The sequence below is a fragment of the Rhinatrema bivittatum genome, chromosome 2 (genome assembly GCF_901001135.1).
Source record: "Rhinatrema bivittatum chromosome 2, aRhiBiv1.1, whole genome shotgun sequence".
NCBI lineage: Eukaryota > Metazoa > Chordata > Amphibia > Gymnophiona > Rhinatrematidae > Rhinatrema > Rhinatrema bivittatum.
In genome coordinates this window covers 330658713-330680164 of record NC_042616.1, presented here as the reverse complement: position 1 = coordinate 330680164, position 21452 = coordinate 330658713, and the positions used below count along the sequence as shown (strand labels likewise).

General features: G+C 45.1%; 1 protein-coding gene across 1 annotated transcript in view; it reads left to right on the top strand.

Annotated features, from left to right (window-relative positions):
• The first annotated feature begins 9751 nt into the window (after positions 1 to 9751).
• The window catches only part of FKBP9 (FKBP prolyl isomerase 9), a 72291-nt gene continuing 60590 nt past the window's right edge, over positions 9752 to 21452 (top strand). Inside the window, exon 1 of the mRNA XM_029589785.1 lies at positions 9752 to 10372. Coding sequence (XP_029445645.1) covers positions 9876 to 10372 — 497 coding nt within the window. The 5' untranslated portion in view covers positions 9752 to 9875. The remainder of the gene's footprint in view (positions 10373 to 21452) is intronic.

Here is a 21452-nt window from a genome sequence, read left to right as displayed (position 1 = left end):
CTGTAGGTAGGGTAAGATGTTCTTGAGAGAAGTCATCTTGAATTTTTCCTGGATGATGAATTTGTTCAGCGCTCTGAGATCCAATATGGGGCATATTCCCCCGGTCTTCTTGGGTATGAGGAAGTATTGAGAATAAAATTCCAGGGACCGCTGGTATCGGGGAACCTTTCATATCACTTTTTGGCCCAGGAGGAGTTCAACTTCTCGCAAAAGGAGGAGAGTATTGGTCTCCCGAGAAGGAGGAGTCAAATGTGGTAATTGGGGAAGAGTTCTGAAATTGAGATGGTAGCCTTTTTGGACGATGCTGAGGACCCAACGGTCAGAAGTAATCAGTTCCCATGCTGATGTGAATGAAGTAAGACGCCTGCCTCCTGCTTGTGGTAGCTGTGGTCATAGATGGATCGAAAAGACGGTTGGTTTTTGGGGAAAGAGCTGGGGCTGGTTTGGGCATGAACTGTGTGCAGGGTCTGCTCCATTGAGACTGTGTTTGGGGTAGCTGAGATCTCTGAGTGACATAAGATGGAGGGCGGTATGGTGAGTATGACTTGTAAGAACATAAGGGATAGAAGGGCCTCCTGTAGGAAGGGTAATAGGGCTTCGAGGTAGATTGACCTTGGAATGAGGTAAGGGAGGACACTACCACACTCTGTTCCTTAAGTTGTGATACCGTCTCACGAAGTTTATCACCAAACAAGTTATCCCCTTTGCAGGGAGGTTTGTCAAGCTTGTCATGCACATCTTCACGGATCGCATTTGTGCTCAGCCACGCAATGCACCGTGCTGCTATAGCAGCTGCTGTGGTCTGCACCAATAGTTCAAAGCCATCATAGATGGTGCGTAAGAGGTGACGTAGGCCTTCCTCTAAATCGGTTACCATCCGCTTGTGCTGGTCTGACCCAGAAGGTTGATCCTCTTCCGACTTCAGGTGTTGGAGGCATGCAAGTATTGAGTAATATAAAACTGGTACTGTTGCACCTTAGCATTCAGCATTGACCCTTGGAACACTTTCCATCCAAAATCATTCAGGTATCAATTGTCCTTGCCCAGTGGAGTATTCAAGCACACCCATGTCTTTCTGGCCTTCTTCATAGCAGATTCAGAACAATCGAGATGTGTGGAAGTTGTATGTCGGAGAAGTGAGGAGACTTGCGCATATGAAATTTTAGTTCCACTTTCCTGGACATGGTGGGTATGAAGAATGGAGTCTCCCAGGTTTTGTCCATGATGGTGTCCAATACTGAATGAGACTGAAGAGCCGTGGGCTCCATTGGGATGTCAAAGATTTCAAGAAGGTCATGCACTTCGGACCAAGGGTCAGGTAGCTTCTTGGTCTCCAGATTTAGAACGGAGCCCACCTTTTCCACAAATCTGGAGTAAGAAAGGTTTTCAGGTGGAGATGTCAGCTCTGGTGAGCCACCAGGAGGGTCAGAGGAATTTCCATGGACAAGCAGGATGATGGCAGAGAGGGGTCTTGCAGTTCCCTGGTGTACGGGCTGACATTCAGATTCAGTTCCCTAAAAACAGCCTCAGGATCCAAGTGTGGAGGAGAGGGAGGTGTTGAATGATCTGAGCCCACCGCAGAAAAGCTTGAAGGGGAGCCAGGTTATTGGGCAAGGGCGACCAAGTCGAAGAAGGTTTGGAGGAGCCCAGTGATCTGGGATAGGGTTTGCAAGGCCACTTCCTTGAGTTCATTAGATGGTCTAATCATCTTTCTCCTTTTTGGAGGAGGGGAGATTCCTGTGGGGCAACCCAGAGATGAGTGTCTAGAAGTGGAGAACTTCTTTCCAGATCGTTGTGTCCGGTCACCATCTCTGGCGGAGGTGGAGGAAGAGGAGTGGTGGGAAAGATGTTGGGTGATCCCTTCTGATTCACCATAATATTTAGGGTCCGATAGTAATGGCGGGGAGATCCTTCGCTCAGGACTCTGTGGGGTCCAGTGTCGTTTTGGGGTGAGGGATCGTGCTTCTCAATGAGGTGTGTTGGGTGCATCAGCAGGTCACCCGACGCATGGCGTGGTGCTGGGTGCGTCAATATATGCATCAGGCGTCGGGGCATCGGTATCCTGCATCAAATGCATCGGAAGGGATCCTGCATCAGCAGATGTCCGACGCATCAGATCTTTGTCCCAGTTCGGCATTTCTCTATGCATCGATGGTGGACGCTTCAACGCCAATGACATGTCCGGGGTCCAGGTTGAGGCCGAAGTTGTGTCCTTATGAGGTCTTTTGGGAGGGAGCTCTCTGACCTTATCTCTGCCCTCCAGGTCCCTATGTTTGGAGGAGGGTTGCAGAGGAGGCTCTCTTAGCTTCCTTTGGCCTGCTTTTTTCCCATGCTGGGGAAGAATGAGCCAATTGTTGTGGGGCATAGGATCCTGATGTATTTTGGACCCCTTCTTTGAGATGGGCTATTTTTGCGGCCCTTTTCCGCAGGGCCCTGGGGGACATCTTCCCTCCGATTCACTCGCAGGGAAATGAAGAACTGAGAGGAAGCCGTTACCCGTGCAGGAAGAGCACTGCGCAGGCGTGCAGCAGCAAACTTTGCTGCTAGAAGAAGTTCCAGCCGAAAGCCACCAGGTGGCGCTCCCAGAAAGCATGATTAATTCAGTCTGCTTCTCTGCAGCAAAATATTTCCACAGTAGCATTTTCACCTTTTTCCAGGTCAACCAAACAGGCTGATCCCATCCTGGTTTTGCTCCATTGCATTCACAGATTTGTAGCTCTGATTTTTTTCTCATTGACCTATTTCAAGTTGTTGACACGTTTTTGGTTTCCTCTGGATCTGTTTAAACAAACAGATCCCGAATGTTGATGTGGCAGGGAATCACCAACCATGGGTATTGTCCTCAGGGCTGTTTCAACAGCAGTCCCCAAACGTTAACGTGGCAAGAAGCCTCCAAACCATTTGGCCCTGCATCCCACAGGGTGACCATATATAACAAATTGAAATATTGCCAGGTGGCTCCTGTTGCGCGCCCCATCCGCATCCGGCCCATGCACGGGCCTGCTCACCCCTCTGGCTCCTCTGCAGATCCCGGGTCGGCCTCCCCAGCAGCAGCCGTGAGCTCCTCCAGGCCTTGGCGTCCCGTGGCAGCGGTCGATGGGCCTTCCACTGCGCACCAGGCCTCACGCCGGAGTTTGGCATCTTCTGTGGCATTGGCCACGCCCCTAAGCACGCATGCGCAGACCGCCCAGCCTCTTGTAGGGCCAGGGGCGGGTTCTAACTCCGCGGTGCGCCCTGATTGAAGGAACTACTTAAGGAAGTCGCTGCCTGCACTTCCTTCCCTTGGCAATCGAGTCGGCATTTATTTATTTAAAATCTTTTCTATACCGTCGCTAAGTTATATACCATCGCAACGGTTTACATGTAGGCACATATTTAATGTAGGTAAAAGTGTACTATAGTACATTCTAACAGGTGCCGTCAAAGGTTCGGTTACAATGTATCATTAGACAAAATAATGATATATTGTATTGTGTGCTAGATTGTCACTGCATACTAAGTCTTGTTCCAGTCTTGTTCTAGGATCCTACTGTTCTAGGATCCTACTGTTCCAGCCTTGTTCCTGCATCCTACTGATCCAGCGTCCCTCTGTTCCTGCATCTGTCCGTCCGTCTCCCAGGTAGTACCCTCGGACTGTCTCTCTGGTATTGACCTCAGCCTGTTCCTTGACCTCTCTGTCTGCTGCCTGCCTTCTGACATCTGCATGCCTTCTGACCTCATCTGACCTCTGGAACCTGACCTCTGCCTCGTTGACTACTCCTTGGACTGACTCCCGGATTCTGACCTCTGCCTGATTGACCACATCTCCTGATTCTGGCTCTGTTCCTTGCCTTGTCATCGCCAAGCTGTTCTGGTCCTCCTTGCTCCATCTGACCTACAGCCTTGAGTCCGACCGTGCTCCCTTGTTGTCCATGGGCACGCCTGTCTACTACCTCTCCAGGAGACCCTGCGAGGCCCACCTAAGTCCAAGTGGCCCGGGACCCTACGGGCTCCCCCCAGGGGGACCGGTGGTGAAGCTCAACCAAGACTCTGCCTCCTCCAATGCTCCACCCCCTGGGGGCAGGTGCTTCCTGGTCCCTACCAGGAGCCGTTCTCCACGGCTCCAGGACAAGGGTCCACCCCCGAGTGCAACAATTCCCTACCTGACAGACAGAAAAACTCAATGAAGCTCCTCAAGCTCAAAGAAAACCAAATTTCCACCTGGATGCAATCCTAGTGTACCACTGCTGTTTCACCCCTGTAATAACTAAAATAATCTACCTTCTAGAGTGGGATCCCTTCACTCAGAAAAAAAATGGTATCCCTTTTCCTCAGTGTCATTATAGACACACACACACATGCACACACTTCCTCTGTATCTCTCACACACAATTCCTCTCTCTCTCACTCCCACCCCAGCACGCACAAAGGCACCCTCTCACACATATGCACCCTCAGGCATCCTCTCATATATATACAAAGACACATACACACACACACACACAAACACTCACTCTTATTTACACTCACCCTCTCATACACACACACACCCTCTCATTTATACCCTCTCATACACTGACACTTACTCTCACTGAGCCAGACTCTCGCTCTCTCTCAATCATTTTGGAGCTCTTTTTTTGGTCGCTGGCTGCGCAGCAGGGCCTCTTCTTCTACCGCCAGCTCCAGGAAACACTGGCAGCAATGCGGGCTCCTCGTCTGCTGGTGTCTCTGGGGAAAAGCCGGCGGCACCGCAGGGCCTTGTCTTCATCTGCCACTGGGCCTCTTCTTCTGCAGGCGCTCACTTTTGCTGGCAGGGTGAGGGAACCCAGCCAGCACGTCACTTCTCCACGCCGCCACAGGACCTTTCTGCTAGCAGCAATGGCACCCCCTCCCTCTTTTATCACCTGGGGCAGATCGCCCCCCCCCCCCCCCATCCCACCCTTAATATGCCACTGGGAAAGGGAACAAAAACAAATACACTGGGACAGTAACTTTCAAACCGACGCATGGGCGCACGTTTGCCATCCTACATTGTCCCATGTCCAGGGATGCGGCCATTTTATAACACATGCCCACGTTATACAATAGTCTGGCCGCATGCACATGTGCGCACAAATCCCGCTTCCACTGCGTAAATCGGGGGATTTTAAAAGGGGCGTGCACTGACGCTGTTCCCAGTTTCACCAGTTCCTTCCCAGTTCACCCAGTTAGGAGATAGGTCTTCCAAACCCCCCTAGTTTAATAGCCTTCACTCCCACCAGTTAGCCCTGATGCTTAAAACCCTGCAGATCTGCCTAGTTAATTTCATTTTTAACTTACATGGCATCCAAAGCAGAAGTAAAGCTATGCAGCGGGGGCCTCGGTGCGTGCCGGATCACGTATGTATTTAGGGGCACATCTCAGATTAAACACCGCAAAACACCCATGCCACGCCCAGACCATGCCCCGCCCCTTTTTGAAACTTTGGAGATGTGCTCGCTGCGGGATACCCACGCTTATCCAGGTGCTTTTTAAAACACGGTTGGTGCGCGCGAGCCCGACTTATTTGCGCATCCCCTAAATAGTGCGTGCACCGGGCTTTTAAAATTCACCTTAAAGGAACTTAGAAGGAAAAAAGGACAAGTTACCTTGCGCCGACATCAGCAGAACTTTCCTCCACAGCTTCCTCTCTTTTGCTGGTGACCAGGCCTCACCATACAGAGTCAAAAGCAAAAAGGGGAAAACTCAAAACTAATTCCCCTTCACCCACACACACACACAAAATCCTCCTAGAAAACCCTCCTTCCAGCCAAGGAATCCACCCCTGTAGTCCAGGGGCCAGCAAGGACACACCAATGCACTAGTTCTGATTTTTTTTTTTTCAAATTGATTTCACTAAGAAAGTCAGATCTGCATTCTCATACATGCACTGGGACAAAAGCAGCCCGTTCAACTGATCTGGAGTGCGGTGGCAATTCCTATTCCACAAGCATTCATACTTCTGTTATAATCACCATTAGGCACCTAATGAAACTTGGTGATTTTTTTTTTTTTTTAATATACCCCCGTCGCAGAACATTAGCTGTGCTACTTCAGAGACAATTAGAATAAAAGTAGAAAGGCTATAACTTACAAATCTTTAAGTAAAGATGTTTCTTTCTCTGCTTCTCTCCTTGCTGTTTTCTGCCCCAGCAATGCAATGTTAATCCACTATGGGCTGCAGCAGCTTTTATAAGTTTCAAAGTGAGGAGAAATATTTGTTGCTGAGCAGGAAGAGGGACCTTGAGCAAGGAGCACTGAGAGCAGGCTCTTGCGAAAAAGCACTTCGTGGCCAGAAAATGCAAACCTAAAAGGGGATCACGACTCTCTTCTCTGTCAGAAAAGACTGGAAAGTGCGCCAAGTTAGCTCTGGTTGCTCAAGCTTTCCTTTATTCATTTTTACGCTCCAGACAGCTTCCCTAGAAGATTTTTTAACATTACAAGTTTTAAGCAAGATCTCAGCAATTTATTGTACACTCCTGGCTGCAAGCCAAGCACAGACTGATGGTGCAATATTACCATACAGAGAGGTGGGGCTTCAGTTTAATTTTTCCCCTCTACCTGCTTCCTAATAATTTTACTGCCTGCCTCATGCCACCTTTCTGACATAGACAGGTTAGTGCAGTCTCATCTCTAACCCACCCATGTCACAGAGTAATCATAGTTACGTGCAGGGCTTAATTTTTAAACAAAAAAGGAAGTGAAACTATGGACCTGAGGAGAACGGGGGTCAGGGTGAAGTGTGTCCTGTGTACGGGGACAGGGCCAGGGCTGGTATAAATTATTTCCTAAACATACATACACACACAGGGGAGGGTTTTAAAAGGGTTACACGCGTAACCCTTTTAAAACCCTCCTGCGCGCGCCGAACCTACTTTGCATAGGCTCGGCGGTGCGCGCAAGCCTCGGGATGCGCGTATGTCACGGGGCTTGAAAAAATGGGCGGGGAGTGGGCGGGCCGGGGGCGGAGGCAGGCATAAATAAAGAATTAAAGGTGGGGGGAGATTTAGGTAGGGCTGGGGGGCAGGTTAGAGAGGGGAAGGTGGGGGGGGGGGTGGTGGAAGGAAAGTTCCCTCCGATTTATTTATTTATTTATTTAAATTCTTTTAATATACCGATGCTCAAGACGAAGTCTTATCGTACCGGTTTACATCACAACCAGGGGAAAACCATTTAACTAGAAAGAAAGTTACAATAAAGGGTGTACAATTCAGGGCCATTAAGAGAGAAAGATTTAGTTTAACTTAACGCTACTTGGGGTGCTGATTTAGCAGCTAGTTTAAATAAACAATTTGAGCATAACAGTTCATTTGGATAAGGGGCAGAGGAGGCAGCCGGAAGGGGCGAGGGAGGGCAGGGGCCGGAGGGGAGCAGGGGCAGGGGAAGTGGGTAAAGGGTCCAGGTGAGGAGGAAGGTAATAAGGAAGAGGTGTGAGAGTCAATGCTAGTAGGGATGATTCTTCAGGGGAAGGCTTGAGAGAACAGCCAGGTTTTCAGTTTCTTTCTAAAGGAGAGATGGCATTGTTCCTGGCGTAGATCCGGGGGTAGAGAATTCCAATGATATGGTCCAGCGGTGGACAGTGCTCGTTTTTGGAGTTGTGTATGGAGGATTTGTTAGGAATAGCTAATGTCTTCTTTTACATGAGATTTGCATGCACCTGTGCTAAGATTAACACGGGTTTCTTAGCAACAGTATTTTTTAGTGCTAAAACCCTTATTACATACCTGAATAAAGTTAGTGTCCTCGAAGCCAATGATTCATCAAAGTTTGTTAACCAGACCCTTATGGTGAAGGTAAAGTTGAAGGAGAAATCATTTCTTTCAAATTTCTTTGAGTATAAGCAAATCACATTTTTTTTTCTTTGAAGCAAGAGTGTAAATCCAAAATGTTTTTTATTTTTCCCAATGATCTTGGTGATCCGTGAGGTCAATGGTGAAAACCACAGAACACAGGTCAATACTTCTTAGATGGCACAATCAGATGCACTGTTAGAAAAAAAAGAAGAAGGTATCTATTGCAAAATAATGCTCATTTATATGCCTTCCTTACACACTCATCAAGATTATTAGGAAACATAACAACATTTTGGATTTACACTCTTGCTTCACCATCCAGGTCTGGTTTACAAACTTTGATGAATCAACCACTTTGAGGACACTATAAATGTGGCCAATGTTCCATATGCCACATTACTTTTCAGATGAAGAAATTTACCAACCTGGGAAATAAAAGGAATTACGAGTTACTACATTTTAATACATGTTCTTCTATGTTTATGGTCTATATAGTGTTCTGCCTGTGCCTCTATTTTTAAGCAAAACCAAGAGCACTTTCAGAGATCGTATATTAGAACACAAGAGTTGTCTGAAAATTAAAAGGATTAAAGCTCCTTTGTCATTGTCTGGAAAAACTTTTTCTTCTCTGAAATGTTTTGCAATATACATGGTTAAAAATCTGATATCAGGGGAGGGGATCGAGATAGATTACTTACACAACTAGGACATTGGTACATTTATCGTTTAAATGCTTTGGAATTGCATGGTTTAAATTCTATGCCCAAGTGGGCTATTTTTTTTTTTTTTAAAGAACTTTCACTTAAGGTTATGTGTCTGTTTGGAAAGGCAAAACTTTATAATTCATATCATTGAAGGTTCTTTACACCATGTAATCACTGGACCTTCAAATCCTTTGAGAAGTAGTTTGGAGAGCGTGAGCTTCATTTTGAAGCAGCGCGATGCACGTTTAAAAAGATGACGTGCTGTAAGTTTTGTATGGTGATTGTATATTTAGATTTTTGGCAAGCATACTAAAATGTTTTGCTTTTTAGAATGAATAATGCAGTAATGATAATCTTATTTGATTGCAAGCAAGAGAATCCTGAAGCAGCAGAATCTTTTTTAGATAAGTTAAATTTCTTTAAGAATTGGTTGCTTCCCTGAGGAAGCTAATATGATATTTTTGAAACTATAAGGTTAATTTTTTAAATAAAATTATCAAAATTACAAAAATTCAAATTTTGAATAAATAATTTTTGGAAATAAGAGGGTTGGATGGAGGTTTTTGACCAATGATTGAAATAAGTGCTAGCCAAAATTTGTGCTACATCTATCACTAACACTGCATAATTTCGGAGGTCTTTTCTGCCACCCATAAATATATTTTGAGCACTTTTATTATTGCTTTGTGGTATGTTTCATATTGTGTTTGGGGTGTGTTTTTTTTTTTAGGATCCACAGGGCAAATCAAGCAGATACAGGAAAAAGTTAACAGTAATCAGTATCAGCAAGTACTCCCTGAAAAAAAAAAGCCCTGTGTTTGCTCAATAGATTTTGCATTTTGGGGGGAAACAAATTAAAATGAGACCCCGCAAATTACTACAAGTCTCTACATACAATGTGATAAAACCGGGCCTGGATCAACTTGTTCTGAAATCTAGTGCCAGCTGGAAACCTTAATATATGTTTATTTCTATTAAGGGGGATAGGGTAAATTAAGATTCTCTCTTTTATCCAAATCTGTCAGGACTTTGATGGTTTTGAAAAGGAAGATACTATTTTTATTTATTTATTTTTTTTACAGAAAAGAAAGGCTAATCTCCGAATTCGATTACACCCACTGCCCCCTCATCTTCCGATCCCTTTTGTACGGATGCGTAGAGAAAGGAAACCCGCAGACTGTACAGAACAGAAACGCCCTGCGCTAGATTAAGGATCCGGTTGAAAATGCAGAAGGAGATGCAAGGAAGCACTACCGGGGTCAGGGAAGATGGAGATGGAAGAGGAGGAGGAGCAGGCTCCGTACAAAAGGCCCCACTCCAGTTGCCAGCACCGCAGCCACGTAGGAATCCCCGTAGACCCTTCACCCCTCCCCCTCTACTCATGGCCAGGGACAGATGTGCAACTGCAGCTGGCAACAGAGAGGAGGGGTCAAAGCTGCCCCTCCCCTCCTGTAGGATTCCTGGGCTCGGGGCCGGCTCTTTCTCTCCGCCTTCTCTTTCTCTCCTCATCGCTCATAGCGGGCTTCAGCAGCAGTGGCTCTGCCGTGCCACAGCGCCGAGGGCTGACTTCGCCCACTGCCGCACAATACTACGGGCGGGGAGAGTATCACCGCGGCAGGGGGAGGAGGGGGGTGCAAGCAAGAGGTGCTGCGCTGTGATGGCGGCCGCCCTGGGCCCGGTGCTGGCGCTGCAGGCCGTCTGCTTGTTGGGCAGCTTCGTGGCGGGGAACCACGCGCCCCCCGTGCCAGTCCCATCCGGCGAGCTGCAGGTGGAGCGGATGGCCGTGCCCGCGCGCTGCCCGCGCGCCGTCCGTGCCGGCGACTTCGTGCGCTACCACTACCAAGGCAGCCTGGCCGACGGCAGCAAGTTCGACTCCAGGTAACCCTCCGCGCGCGGGGGGGAGGTGCTGCGGCCCCACGACTCGGACTGCGCAGGGCTGCTTGTATCTCTGTGGGGAAGGGAAGAGAATGATCGGTTCTTTTTATATCCCCCTCCCCCCTCCCCCAAAAAAAAAAATGTGGGCGACCAATTCCACCACTCCGTTCTTATGTTGTAGGAGCCTGCAACAAGATGTAAGGGGGGAGGGGGGGTAATTGAAAAGTACAAAGTGGGGTTGTTACAGCTTTTGTGAAGTCCCCAAAGCGAGTCAAGAAATGTGTTAACTTCCAGGTGGAATTTCAAAGGAGTTAAACACACAAATATAGCACACTATGGTAGCAATTTTCAAAAGCCAATTAGGTGTCTAAAATGCACTTATGCCAGCAGATCCTATGGATGGTTCAATGGGATATGTTGTAGCAATTTTCAAAAGCCTACTTACATGGGTAAAGTACATTTACACATGTAAATCCCAGTTTTAGATTTGTAAACATCTTTTTTAAATTATTATGTTAGTATGTCAGCTCTTTTTTGGGCTAATGCACTAAAGGGGTTTCCCATTTTCTGTCTAGGTGGAAACTGGCTGAGTGCATCCCATTTGCTCTTGCATGAAGCTGAAAGGGCCTTTTTTTTTTTTTTTTTTTTTTTTAGTGTGCTTTGTAAAGTTGCTTTTTTTATTTTGGAGAAGGGATTTGGTCTTTTTTATAATTAACTGAACTGCAAATTTTTGTTCAGGTCAGTGGTATAAAAGCACTTTTAAATTAATAAAATGGACATTTTTGTGGGGGGAGAAGGGACTGCAGAGTAGGCCTATCTTTATTATTCTGGGTTAAGGTGTATTGGTGTTGCTGTCGTGCCACATAGAGGCTGTATGTCTGGTGTAGTATAAACCTTCTAGCTACAAATCCTGGTATTAAAACCTGGAATATGCATTCATTCGTGTTCTCATTCATTCACTTGCAGCTCCACCTTCAGGAACATTGCAATGCATTCAGACTTCTGTATAGCCTCAGGGATGGATTTTTTTTTCTGTCTGTGCACCATTCCTCCTGCTAAACTGATCTGTTGGGGGGAAGTAGTGCCAGACCAAAAAATTGGTTTTGCAGTGTAATCTTGTTCCAACTTTTCTTCACCTCTTTCCAGAAATGTTAGCTTTGAAATTTCTGACAGAAGACATGCAGGACTCCCTCTGCACAGAGCATCCACCATGTCTGTTCTGTACAAGTGGAGACAAGATTCTGCTTCTGCATGTTGTAACGGGGGCTGGTTAGAGAATCCATACATTTGGTGTTCTTTCTTTTTCACCCCCTTCCTCACATTTCACATAACCAGTGTTGCCAGATCTTAAATATGAAATTATTGTAACAGGAATGTCAAAGTTACCACTTCGCTTTTGTCTCTGTCTCAGAGTGGGGATCACTTCATCTTTTATGCTTTGGCTGCCATCAGCCTTTGCTGATTTTATTTCTCTCTCTAACACTGGGAATTCTTAACAACATTTCTGACAGTTGACATTGCTAGCTGGAAGCATTTAGAGAAGTTTTTATAGTCTTCCACTGTTTCGTAAGAGTGAATTATCTTCATTTTCACATTTTCAGACAGTTGCTTAAAGTAGCCCTTGGTTGTTAAAAGTATACAAATCAATTAGAATATTTTGTTAAATCCTGGAATTGTTTTCTCCTGACTAATTGAAAGCTTAATGAGTTAAATTAGCATTTTGGGCCTTATTTAAAAAGATAAAAATTAGTAATGAATCAACTGGAAGGGTGTCCAAACATTTACATTTTCAGTTTAACTGATTGAAATTAATTAAAAAAAAAAAAAAAAAGTAAATCAGCGTATGCATCAATAAAGAAACCATAATGGAAGTTACATGGAACTGTTGAGGTCAAGGCAAGATCTGGAAGAAGAAGAAAAATTTCAGATCGGATCAGTTTGAGCAATTGTCCAATCCCTTCTTCAGTAAATACCAAACAAGTGCCTAGATGCAATGACTCCTGTCCAACTCCACAATATATTAAAATTGAAGGAACAAAGCTGCAAATCATTTCTCAGGCAAAAAGTTTGGGGATTATTATCAATTCTAATCTTTTACTCAGTATATAAAGGCCATGGTCAAGTCCAGATTTCATAAACTCCATTTACTACATGGCCTTAACTCACTACTTTATCCTGCAGTCCTTTAGATCTGTGGTCCAGGCTTTCATACTGCCAGCACCTGATTACTGTAACTCAGTTCATTTGGGCTTCCATGCAGAGAGCACTCCAACTATTTCAGAATGCTACAGCTCACTTCCTTTCCGGCCATAATTTCAAGAATCCTGTCTCTCTGATTCTGTTTGACCTCTACTGGCTTCCTATACAGTGGAGGCTCAAATGGAAAACTGCCACACTGGTTTACAAATTGCTTACCTTAGACTCTCTGTCCTGGGCACACCTGATGCTTCGATCATCACAGATAGCACTGTTAGATGTCCTGTCAGTTCCTCATGCTGTGTTAGCTGCTACGTGGGAGTGTGCTTTTTTCAGTGGTAGCGCTCCTATTGTGGAACTCTTTGGTTCTGGAGCTAAGATTGTATGAAAACATTTAAAAGCTTGCTAAAATTCTTGTTTTGTTTAGATTGACTTTTATTTGCGGGCATGGCTGTTCTACTGAACGATGCAGGCAGTGATGGGGTTTATCCCAGACAGTTTTGTGTATTAATTCTATTATGCATGTTTTACTATAAGCTGCTTAGAGCCTTGGTTTAGGCAGCATATAACTTGAATGAATAAATAAAATATTTAGTACCTCTGTGTTTTCCATAATGCTTTCACACATTTTATCACACAGTTTTACAATCCCAATTCTGCTGTTCCTCCTTGTTGCCTTGCTTTACTTATCTTGCACTTATTCCTTTTCCATCCTGATTACTTTCTCTGCTTCTTTCAGTTTTCCCAGATATTCTTTCCTGTCCTCCTCCTGAGATCTGACTACTAATATTTTTGCCCTTGCCTTTTTAGCCACTGCTTTTGAATACCATGTTGGTCTCTTTTTCCTCTTTTATGCACTTGGTTGGTGCTTTTTTCTGAAGCTCCTGTTGAGTTTAGCCCATTGATCTTCCACTTCACCTCCATTCTCCTGTCCTGCTAGTGCCTCCTTAAGGCACATCCCTTTATTACCAGAGTTGGTGGGCTTGGATTTTTAAATGACTCCTCTCCACCTTGCCTGTTATATGAAACCATATTGTCTGATCAGTGTTACTGTCCGGTTCTTAGTTTGTAGTCAGGGCTGGAATAAAGCACTGAAGCAGGCTGGAACCAGGCTAGCAGGAACAGAGCCCTGAACTAGTTAGTTTCCTCACTGGAGCAAAAAGAAAATTTTTTATTTATCAAGCTGCATACAGTCATCTGCTTTTACATAAAGTATGAGTTCGTACATGACCTAAAATTCCAAGGCAGAAGAGAGAAAATGCTTGTCTTGTAGAAAGACAGAGAAACAATAGTCAACAGCAGTCCCTGTTTTTATATAATATAATATAAAAACAGTCCCAAATAGCATTAAATTTGCTCTTACGATCGATCAAACAGTAACGTAACCTTTTCAGTGTCAGCTATAGTTCTTGTTGGAGCTCTCCAATTATCCATACTGGGATTAGCTTTCCACCTAGAAGCATTTGAAAATCAGGCTGCCAGGAGCAATGGAGAAACAAGACCCCTGTTATGCCCGTCAGTCGCAGACAGCTGCAACCTCTCATGCTTACCTCTCTCTTTGCTGCATCGTCAATTCTGGGAAGAATGGCGGCCTCCGCCAGCCACCGCCGACCTACCTGGTGTCCCTGACCGCCATCTTGTTCCTGGTATCTCCTAAGCCGCGCGTGCACAAGGGTCACCTTTGTACACGCCATGGCAAGAAACTTGGGGGGCGTCCCCTCCGAATGATTTCATCTCGTAAGCTGACTGGCTCTATGCTTCGAGTTAGCAAGGAGTTCCCTCGTTGATGAATCTGCTCCATCTTGGACTTCCGGTTCCAGTTCTCCGACTTGGCGTGTGATGCTCTGGGTACCCTCTCCTCGGGGGCCCTTCTGCATTCCTGGCTATCCGCTCCTTGGAAGGCCTTTCTGCCTTGGATTGCTCCTGTCCCGCTCCCCGGGACAGTCTCCTGGAACCACCTTTGTGAGTACTAAACTTCGGACTTCAACAATATCTATCCTACTGAGTAATCCTCTATGGTGTACTTCTTTTATTCCTCTCTTACTTTATTAATTTTAATGTTTAATTTTAAGTTCACATGATGTTTACGATGCTCCATTTATTATCTTATTGTTATTATCTGTTTTAGGAATTGATTATTATTATTATATTTTCATGCCTTAATTTATTGTTCACTGTTATGATGGTTTTACTGATATGACAGTATAAAAATAAAGAAACCTTAAACCTGTGCCTCGGGCCATTACCGTATCCTCTCCAGTAGGAGTCGCTCCAGGATACCCTGCGCTGCAGGGTATTACCACCTCCTTCCACAGGACCCTCATCCCTGCACTTCAGACTATCTACGCTTCACCTCTGCAGCATGGACATCTTCTGCGGGCCACTACCGGATCTGCACATTTGAGGTATTTACTACAATTCTGAAGAGACTTCCTGGCGTACCCCGCTCTAAGGGCCACTACCGGATATTTACCTCGGTGATATTCCCCTCTGCTCAGAACTGTGCTTTCTCTTCAACTCCCGCCCTGCGGGCTTGCCTTCCTTCCTGTATAATAGTCTCTTCCATACAGCTGTGTCCGAGACCACTGAGACCACGACTGCCAGCGGTGAGGCTCGCAGGGCTCCTCCCTGTGGGCAGAGACACCTCTCGCCCCGGCCCAGGGTTCACATTCTTACAAAACCATAACCACCCCTAGTCTTCACTGGGACCCTTGAACCTGACCATTTACCAACTAGCCCGAGAGCTTGTGGCAAATAAAAGGGGCTTCTAAGGATATGAGAGACTTCCTGTGTCACGGCTGCCCAGAACTGACAGTCCCAGGATACTCCCACTACATATGTAAATAGGAGCCCAAAGCTATACACTCCCTCCAGGAGCTGGGGCTCACTACGCCAAATATATCTGCCAAGTAACCTGGCATGCAGTAGGTCCTGTGTAGCAACCCAATAATCAGCTCTACTCTTTTAGCACATATACAGGCCGATGCAATATCTGCTTGGGAAAAACAGACTCTCAAGCTTGAGCGTCCGCTTTCCTAATGCCTGCCCATCTACTTCTCCTAGGCGTGCGATGCAGTAGGCAAATGAGCTGCTGCATTAAAAGGGAGGCACTAGGGGAAACTGTCTGCCCCTAGCGCCTCCCTCGGCATTGGGTGCCCTGGAGAAGTGGGTTAGGAAAACAGATGCTCGTAAAATGGAGTGTCCGTTTACCTAACCTGACTGCTGTCAAGATATTTTTTTTCACGTTGCTGCTTTCTGTGGTTTCTCCAATATCGCCACGGTATTTGGAAGGAACCACAGGAACAGTATTTTTTGCTTTTGGGACTCCTCAAAACTTAACGCCAGCTCCGGAACTGGCATTAATTTTTGAGAGCTAAAATGTGTGCGTCGGGCGCTCTGTTATTTTTTTACACTGGGGGGGGGGGGGATAGCTAATAGCCTCATCAGCATGGCATTTACATGTGATGAGTGCTATTAGCTACGCCCTGGTTTGGACGCACGCTTTGGATGCGCTGATCCCCTTATTGCATCAGGAGTTATGGACACGCCTTAACCTGTGCTGTAGCCTGAGGGCACGGTATTGCATCGGCCCTCAGGCTACAGCACAGGTTAAGGAGCGTCCATAACTCCTGATGCAATAAGGGGATCAGCGCATCCAAAGCGTGCGTCCAAACCAGGGCGTAGCTAATAGCACTCATCACATGTAAATGCCATCTGATGAGGCTATTAGCTATTCCCCCCCCCCCCCCAGTGTAAAAAAATAACAGAGCGCCCGACGCACACATTTTAGCTCTCAAAAATTAATGCCAGTTCCGGAGCTGGCGTTAAGTTTGAGGAGTCCCAAAAGCAAAAATACTGTTCCTGTGGTTCCTTCCAATACCGTGGCGATATTGGAGAAACCACAGAAAGCAGCAACGTGAAAAAAAATATCTTGACAGCAGTCAGGTTAGGTAAACGGACACTCCATTTTACGAGCATCTGTTTTCCTAACCCACTTCTCCAGGGCACCCAATGCCGAGGGAGGCGCTAGGGGCAGACAGTTTCCCCTAGTGCCTCCCTTTTAATGCAGCAGCTCATTTGCCTACTGCATCGCACGCCTAGGAGAAGTAGATGGGCAGGCATTAGGAAAAGCGACGCTCAAGCTTGAGAGTCTGTTTTTCCAAGCAGATATGCATCGGCCTGTATATGTGCTAAAAGAGTAGAGCTGATTATTGGGTTGCTACACAGGACCTACTGCATGCAGGTTACTTGGCAGATATATTTGGCGTAGTGAGCCCCAGCTCCTGGAGGGAGTGTATAGCTTTGGGCTCCTATTTACATATGTAGTGGGAGTATCCTGGACTGTCAGTTCTGGGCAGCCGTGACACAGGAAGTCTCTCATATCCTTAGAAGCCCCTTTTATTTGCCACAAGCTCTCGGGCTAGTTGGTAAATGGTCAGGTTCAAGGGTCCCAGTGAAGACTAGGGGTGGTTATGGTTTGTAAGAATGTGAACCCTGGGCCGGGCGAGAGGTGTCTCTGCCCACAGGGAGGAGCCCTGCGAGCCTCACCGCTGGCAGTCGTGGTCTCATGGTCTCGGACACAGCTGTATGGAAGAGACTATTATACAGGAAGGAAGGCAAGCCCGCAGGGCGGGAGTTGAAGAGAAAGCACAGTTCTGAGCAGAGGGAATATCACCGAGGTAAATATCCGGTAGTGGCCCTTAGAGCGGGGTACGCCAGGAAGTCTCTTCAGAATTGTAGTAAATACCTCAATGTGCAGATCCGGTAGTGGCCCGCAGAAGATGTCCATGCGAGAGGTGAAGCGTAGATAGTCTGAAGTGCAGGGATGAGGGTCCTGTGGAAGGAGGTGGTAATACCCTGCAGCGCAGGGTATCCTGGAGCGACTCCTACTGGAGAGGATACGGTAATGGCCCGAGGCACAGGTTTAAGGTTTCTTTATTTTTATACTGTCATATCAGTAAAACCATCATAACAGTGAACAATAAATTAAGGCATGAAAATATAATAATAATAATCAATTCCTAAAACAGATAATAACAATAAGATAAAAATGGAGCATCGTAAACATCATGTGAACTTAAATTAAACATTAAAATTAATAAAGTAAGAGAGGAATAAAAAAGTACACCATAGAGGATTACTCAGTAGGATAGATATTGTTGAAGTCCGAAGTTTAGTACTCACAAAGGTGGTTCCAGGAGACTGTCCCGGGGAGCGGGACAGGAGCAATCCAAGGCAGAAAGGCCTTCCAAGGAGCGGATAGCCAGGAATGCAGAAGGGCCCCCGAGAGAGGGTACCCAGAGCATCACACGCCAAGTCGGAGAACTGGAACCGGAAGTCCAAGATGGAGCAGATTCATCAAGAGGGAACTCCTTGCTACTCGAAGCATAGAGCCAGTCAGCTTACGAGATGAAATCATTCGGAGGGGACGCCCCCCAAGTTTCTTGCCATGGCGTGTACAAAGGTGACCCTTGTGCACGCGCGGCTTAGGAGATACCAGGAACAAGATGGCGGTCAGGGACACCAGGTAGGTCGGCGGGCTGGCGGAGGCCGCCATTCTTCCCAGAATTGACGATGCAGCAAAGAGAGAGGTAAGCATGAGAGGTTGCAGCTGTCTGCGACTGACGGGCATAACAGGGGTCTTGTTTCTCCATTGCTCCTGGCAGCCTGATTTTCAAATGCTTCTAGGTGGAAAGCTAATCCCAGTATGGATAATTGGAGAGCTCCAACAAGAACTATAGCTGACACTGAAAAGGTTACGTTACTGTTTGATCGATCGTAAGAGCAAATTTAATGCTATTTGGGACTGTTTTTATATTATATTATATAAAACAGGGACTGCTGTTGACTATTGTTTCTCTGTCTTTCTACAAGACAAGCATTTTCTCTCTTCTGCCTTGGAATTTTAGGTCATGTACGAACTCATACTTTATGTAAAAGCAGATGACTGTATGCAGCTTGATAAATAAAAAATTTTCTTTTTGCTCCAGTGAGGAAACTAACTAGTTCAGGGCTCTGTTCCTGCTAGCCTGGTTCCAGCCTGCTTCAATGCTTTATTCCAGCCCTGACTACAAACTAAGAACCGGCCAGTAACACTGATCAGACAATATGGTTTCATATAACAGGCAAGGTGGAGAGGAGTCATTTAAAAATCCAAGCCCCCACTCTGGTAATAAAGGGATGTGCCTTAAGGAGGCACTAGCAGGACAGGAGAATGGAGGTGAAGTGGAAGATCAATGGGCTAAACTCAACAGGAGCTTCAGAAAAAAGCACCAACCAAGTGCATAAAAGAGGAAAAAGAGACCAACATGGTATTCAAAAGCAGTGGCTAAAAAGGCAAGGGCAAAAATTTAGTAGTCAGATCTCAGGAGGAGGACAGGAAAGAATATCTGGGAAAACTGAAAGAAGCAGAGAAAGTAATCAGGATGGAAAAGGAATAAGTGCAAGATAAGTAAGCAAGGCAACAAGGAGGAACAGCAGAATTGGGATTGTAAACTGTGTGATAAAATGTGTGAAAGCATTATGGAAAACACAGAGGTACTAAATATTTTATTTATTCATTCAAGTTATATGCTGCCTAAACCAAGGCTCTAAGCAGCTTATAGTAAAACATGCATAATAGAATTAATACACAAAACTGTCTGGGATAAACCCCATCACTGCCTGCATCGTTCAGTAGAACAGCCATGCCCGCAAATAAAAGTCAATCTAAACAAAACAAGAATTTTAGCAAGCTTTTAAATGTTTCATACAATCTTAGCTCCAGAACCAAAGAGTTCCACAATAGGAGCGCTACCACTGAAAAAGCACACTCCCACGTAGCAGCTAACACAGCATGAGGAACTGACAGGACATCTAACAGTGCTATCTGTGATGATCGAAGCATCAGGTGTGCCCAGGACAGAGAGTCTAAGGTAAGCAATTTGTAAACCATGTGGCAGTTTTCCATTTGAGCCTCCACTGTATAGGAAGCCAGTAGAGGTCAAACAGAATCAGAGAGACAGGATTCTTGAAATTATGGCCGGAAAGGAAGTGAGCTGTAGCATTCTGAAATAGTTGGAGTGCTCTCTGCATGGAAGCCCAAATGAACTGAGTTACAGTAATCAGGTGCTGGCAGTATGAAAGCCTGGACCACAGATCTAAAGGACTGCAGATAAAGTAGTGAGTTAAGGCCATGTAGTAATGGAGTTTATGAAATCTGGACTTGACCATGGCCTTTATATACTGAGTAAAAGATTAGAATTGATAATAATCCCCAAACTTTTTGCCTGAGAAATGATTTGCAGCTTTGTTCCTTCAATTTTAATATATTGTGGAGTTGGACAGAGTCATTGCATCTAGGCACTTGTTTGGTATTTACTGAGAAGGGATTGGACATTGCTCAACTGATCCGATCTGAAATTTTTCTTCTTCTTCCAGATCTTGCCTTGACCTCAACAGTTCCATGTAACTTCCATTATGGTTTCTTTATTGATGCATACGCTGATTTACTTTTTTTTTTTTTTTTAATTATTTCAATCAGTTAAACTGAAAATGTAAATGTTTGGACACCCTTCCAGTTGATTCATTACTAATTTTTATCTTTTTAAATAAGGCCCAAATGCTAATTTAACTCATTAAGCTTTCAATTAGTCAGGAGAAAACAATTCCAGGATTTAACAAAATATTCTAATTGATTTGTATACTTTTAACAACCAAGGGCTACTTTAAGCAACTGTCTGAAAATGTGAAAATGAAGATAATTCACTCTTACGAAACAGTGGAAGACTATAAAAACTTCTCTAAATGCTTCCAGCTAGCAATGTCAACTGTCAGAAATGTTGTTAAGAATTCCCAGTGTTAGAGAGAGAAATAAAATCAGCAAAGGCTGATGGCAGCCAAGCATAAAGATGAAGTGATCCCCACTCTGAGACAGAGACAAAAGCGAAGTGGTAACTTTGACATTCCTGTTACAATAATTTCATATTTAAGATCTGGCAACACTGTTTATGTGAAATGTGAGGAAGGGGTGAAAAAGAAAGAACACCAAATGTATGGATTCTCTAACCAGCCCCCGTTACAACATGCAGAAGCAGATCTTGTCTCCACTTGTACAGAACAGACATGGTGGATGCTCTGTGCAGAGGGAGTCCTGCATGTCTCTGTCAGAAATTTCAAAGCTAACATTTCTGGAAAGAGGTGAAGAAAAGTTGGAACAAGATTACACTGCAAAACCAATTTTTTGGTCTGGCACTACTTCCCCCCAACAGATCAGTTTAGCAGGAGGAATGGTGCACAGACAGAAAAAAAAATCCATCCCTGAGGCTATACAGAAGTCTGAATGCATTGCAATGTTCCTGAAGGTGGAGCTGCAAGTGAATGAATGAGAACACGAATGAATGCATATTCCAGGTTTTTAATACCAGGATTTGTAGCTAGAAGGTTTATACTACACCAGACATACAGCCTCTATTGGCAGGACAGCAACACCAATACACCTTAACCCAGAATAATAAAGATAGGCCTACTCTGCAGTCCCTTCTCCCCCACAAAATGTCCATTTTATTAATTTAAAAGTGCTTTTATACCACTGACCTGAACAAAAATTTGCAGTTCAGTTAATTATAAAAAACCAAATCCCTTCTCCAAAATAAAAAAAGCAACTTTACAAGCACACTAAAAAAAAAAAAAAAAAAAAAAAGGCCCTTTCAGCTTCATGCAAGAGCAAATGGGATGCACTCAGCCAGTTTCCACCTAGACAGAAAATGGGAAACCCCTTTAGTGCATTAGCCAAAAAGAGCTGACATACTAACATAATAATTTAAAAAGATGTTTACAAATCTAAACTGGGATTTACATGTGTAAATGTACTTTACCCATGTAAGTAGGCTTTTGAAAATTGCTACAA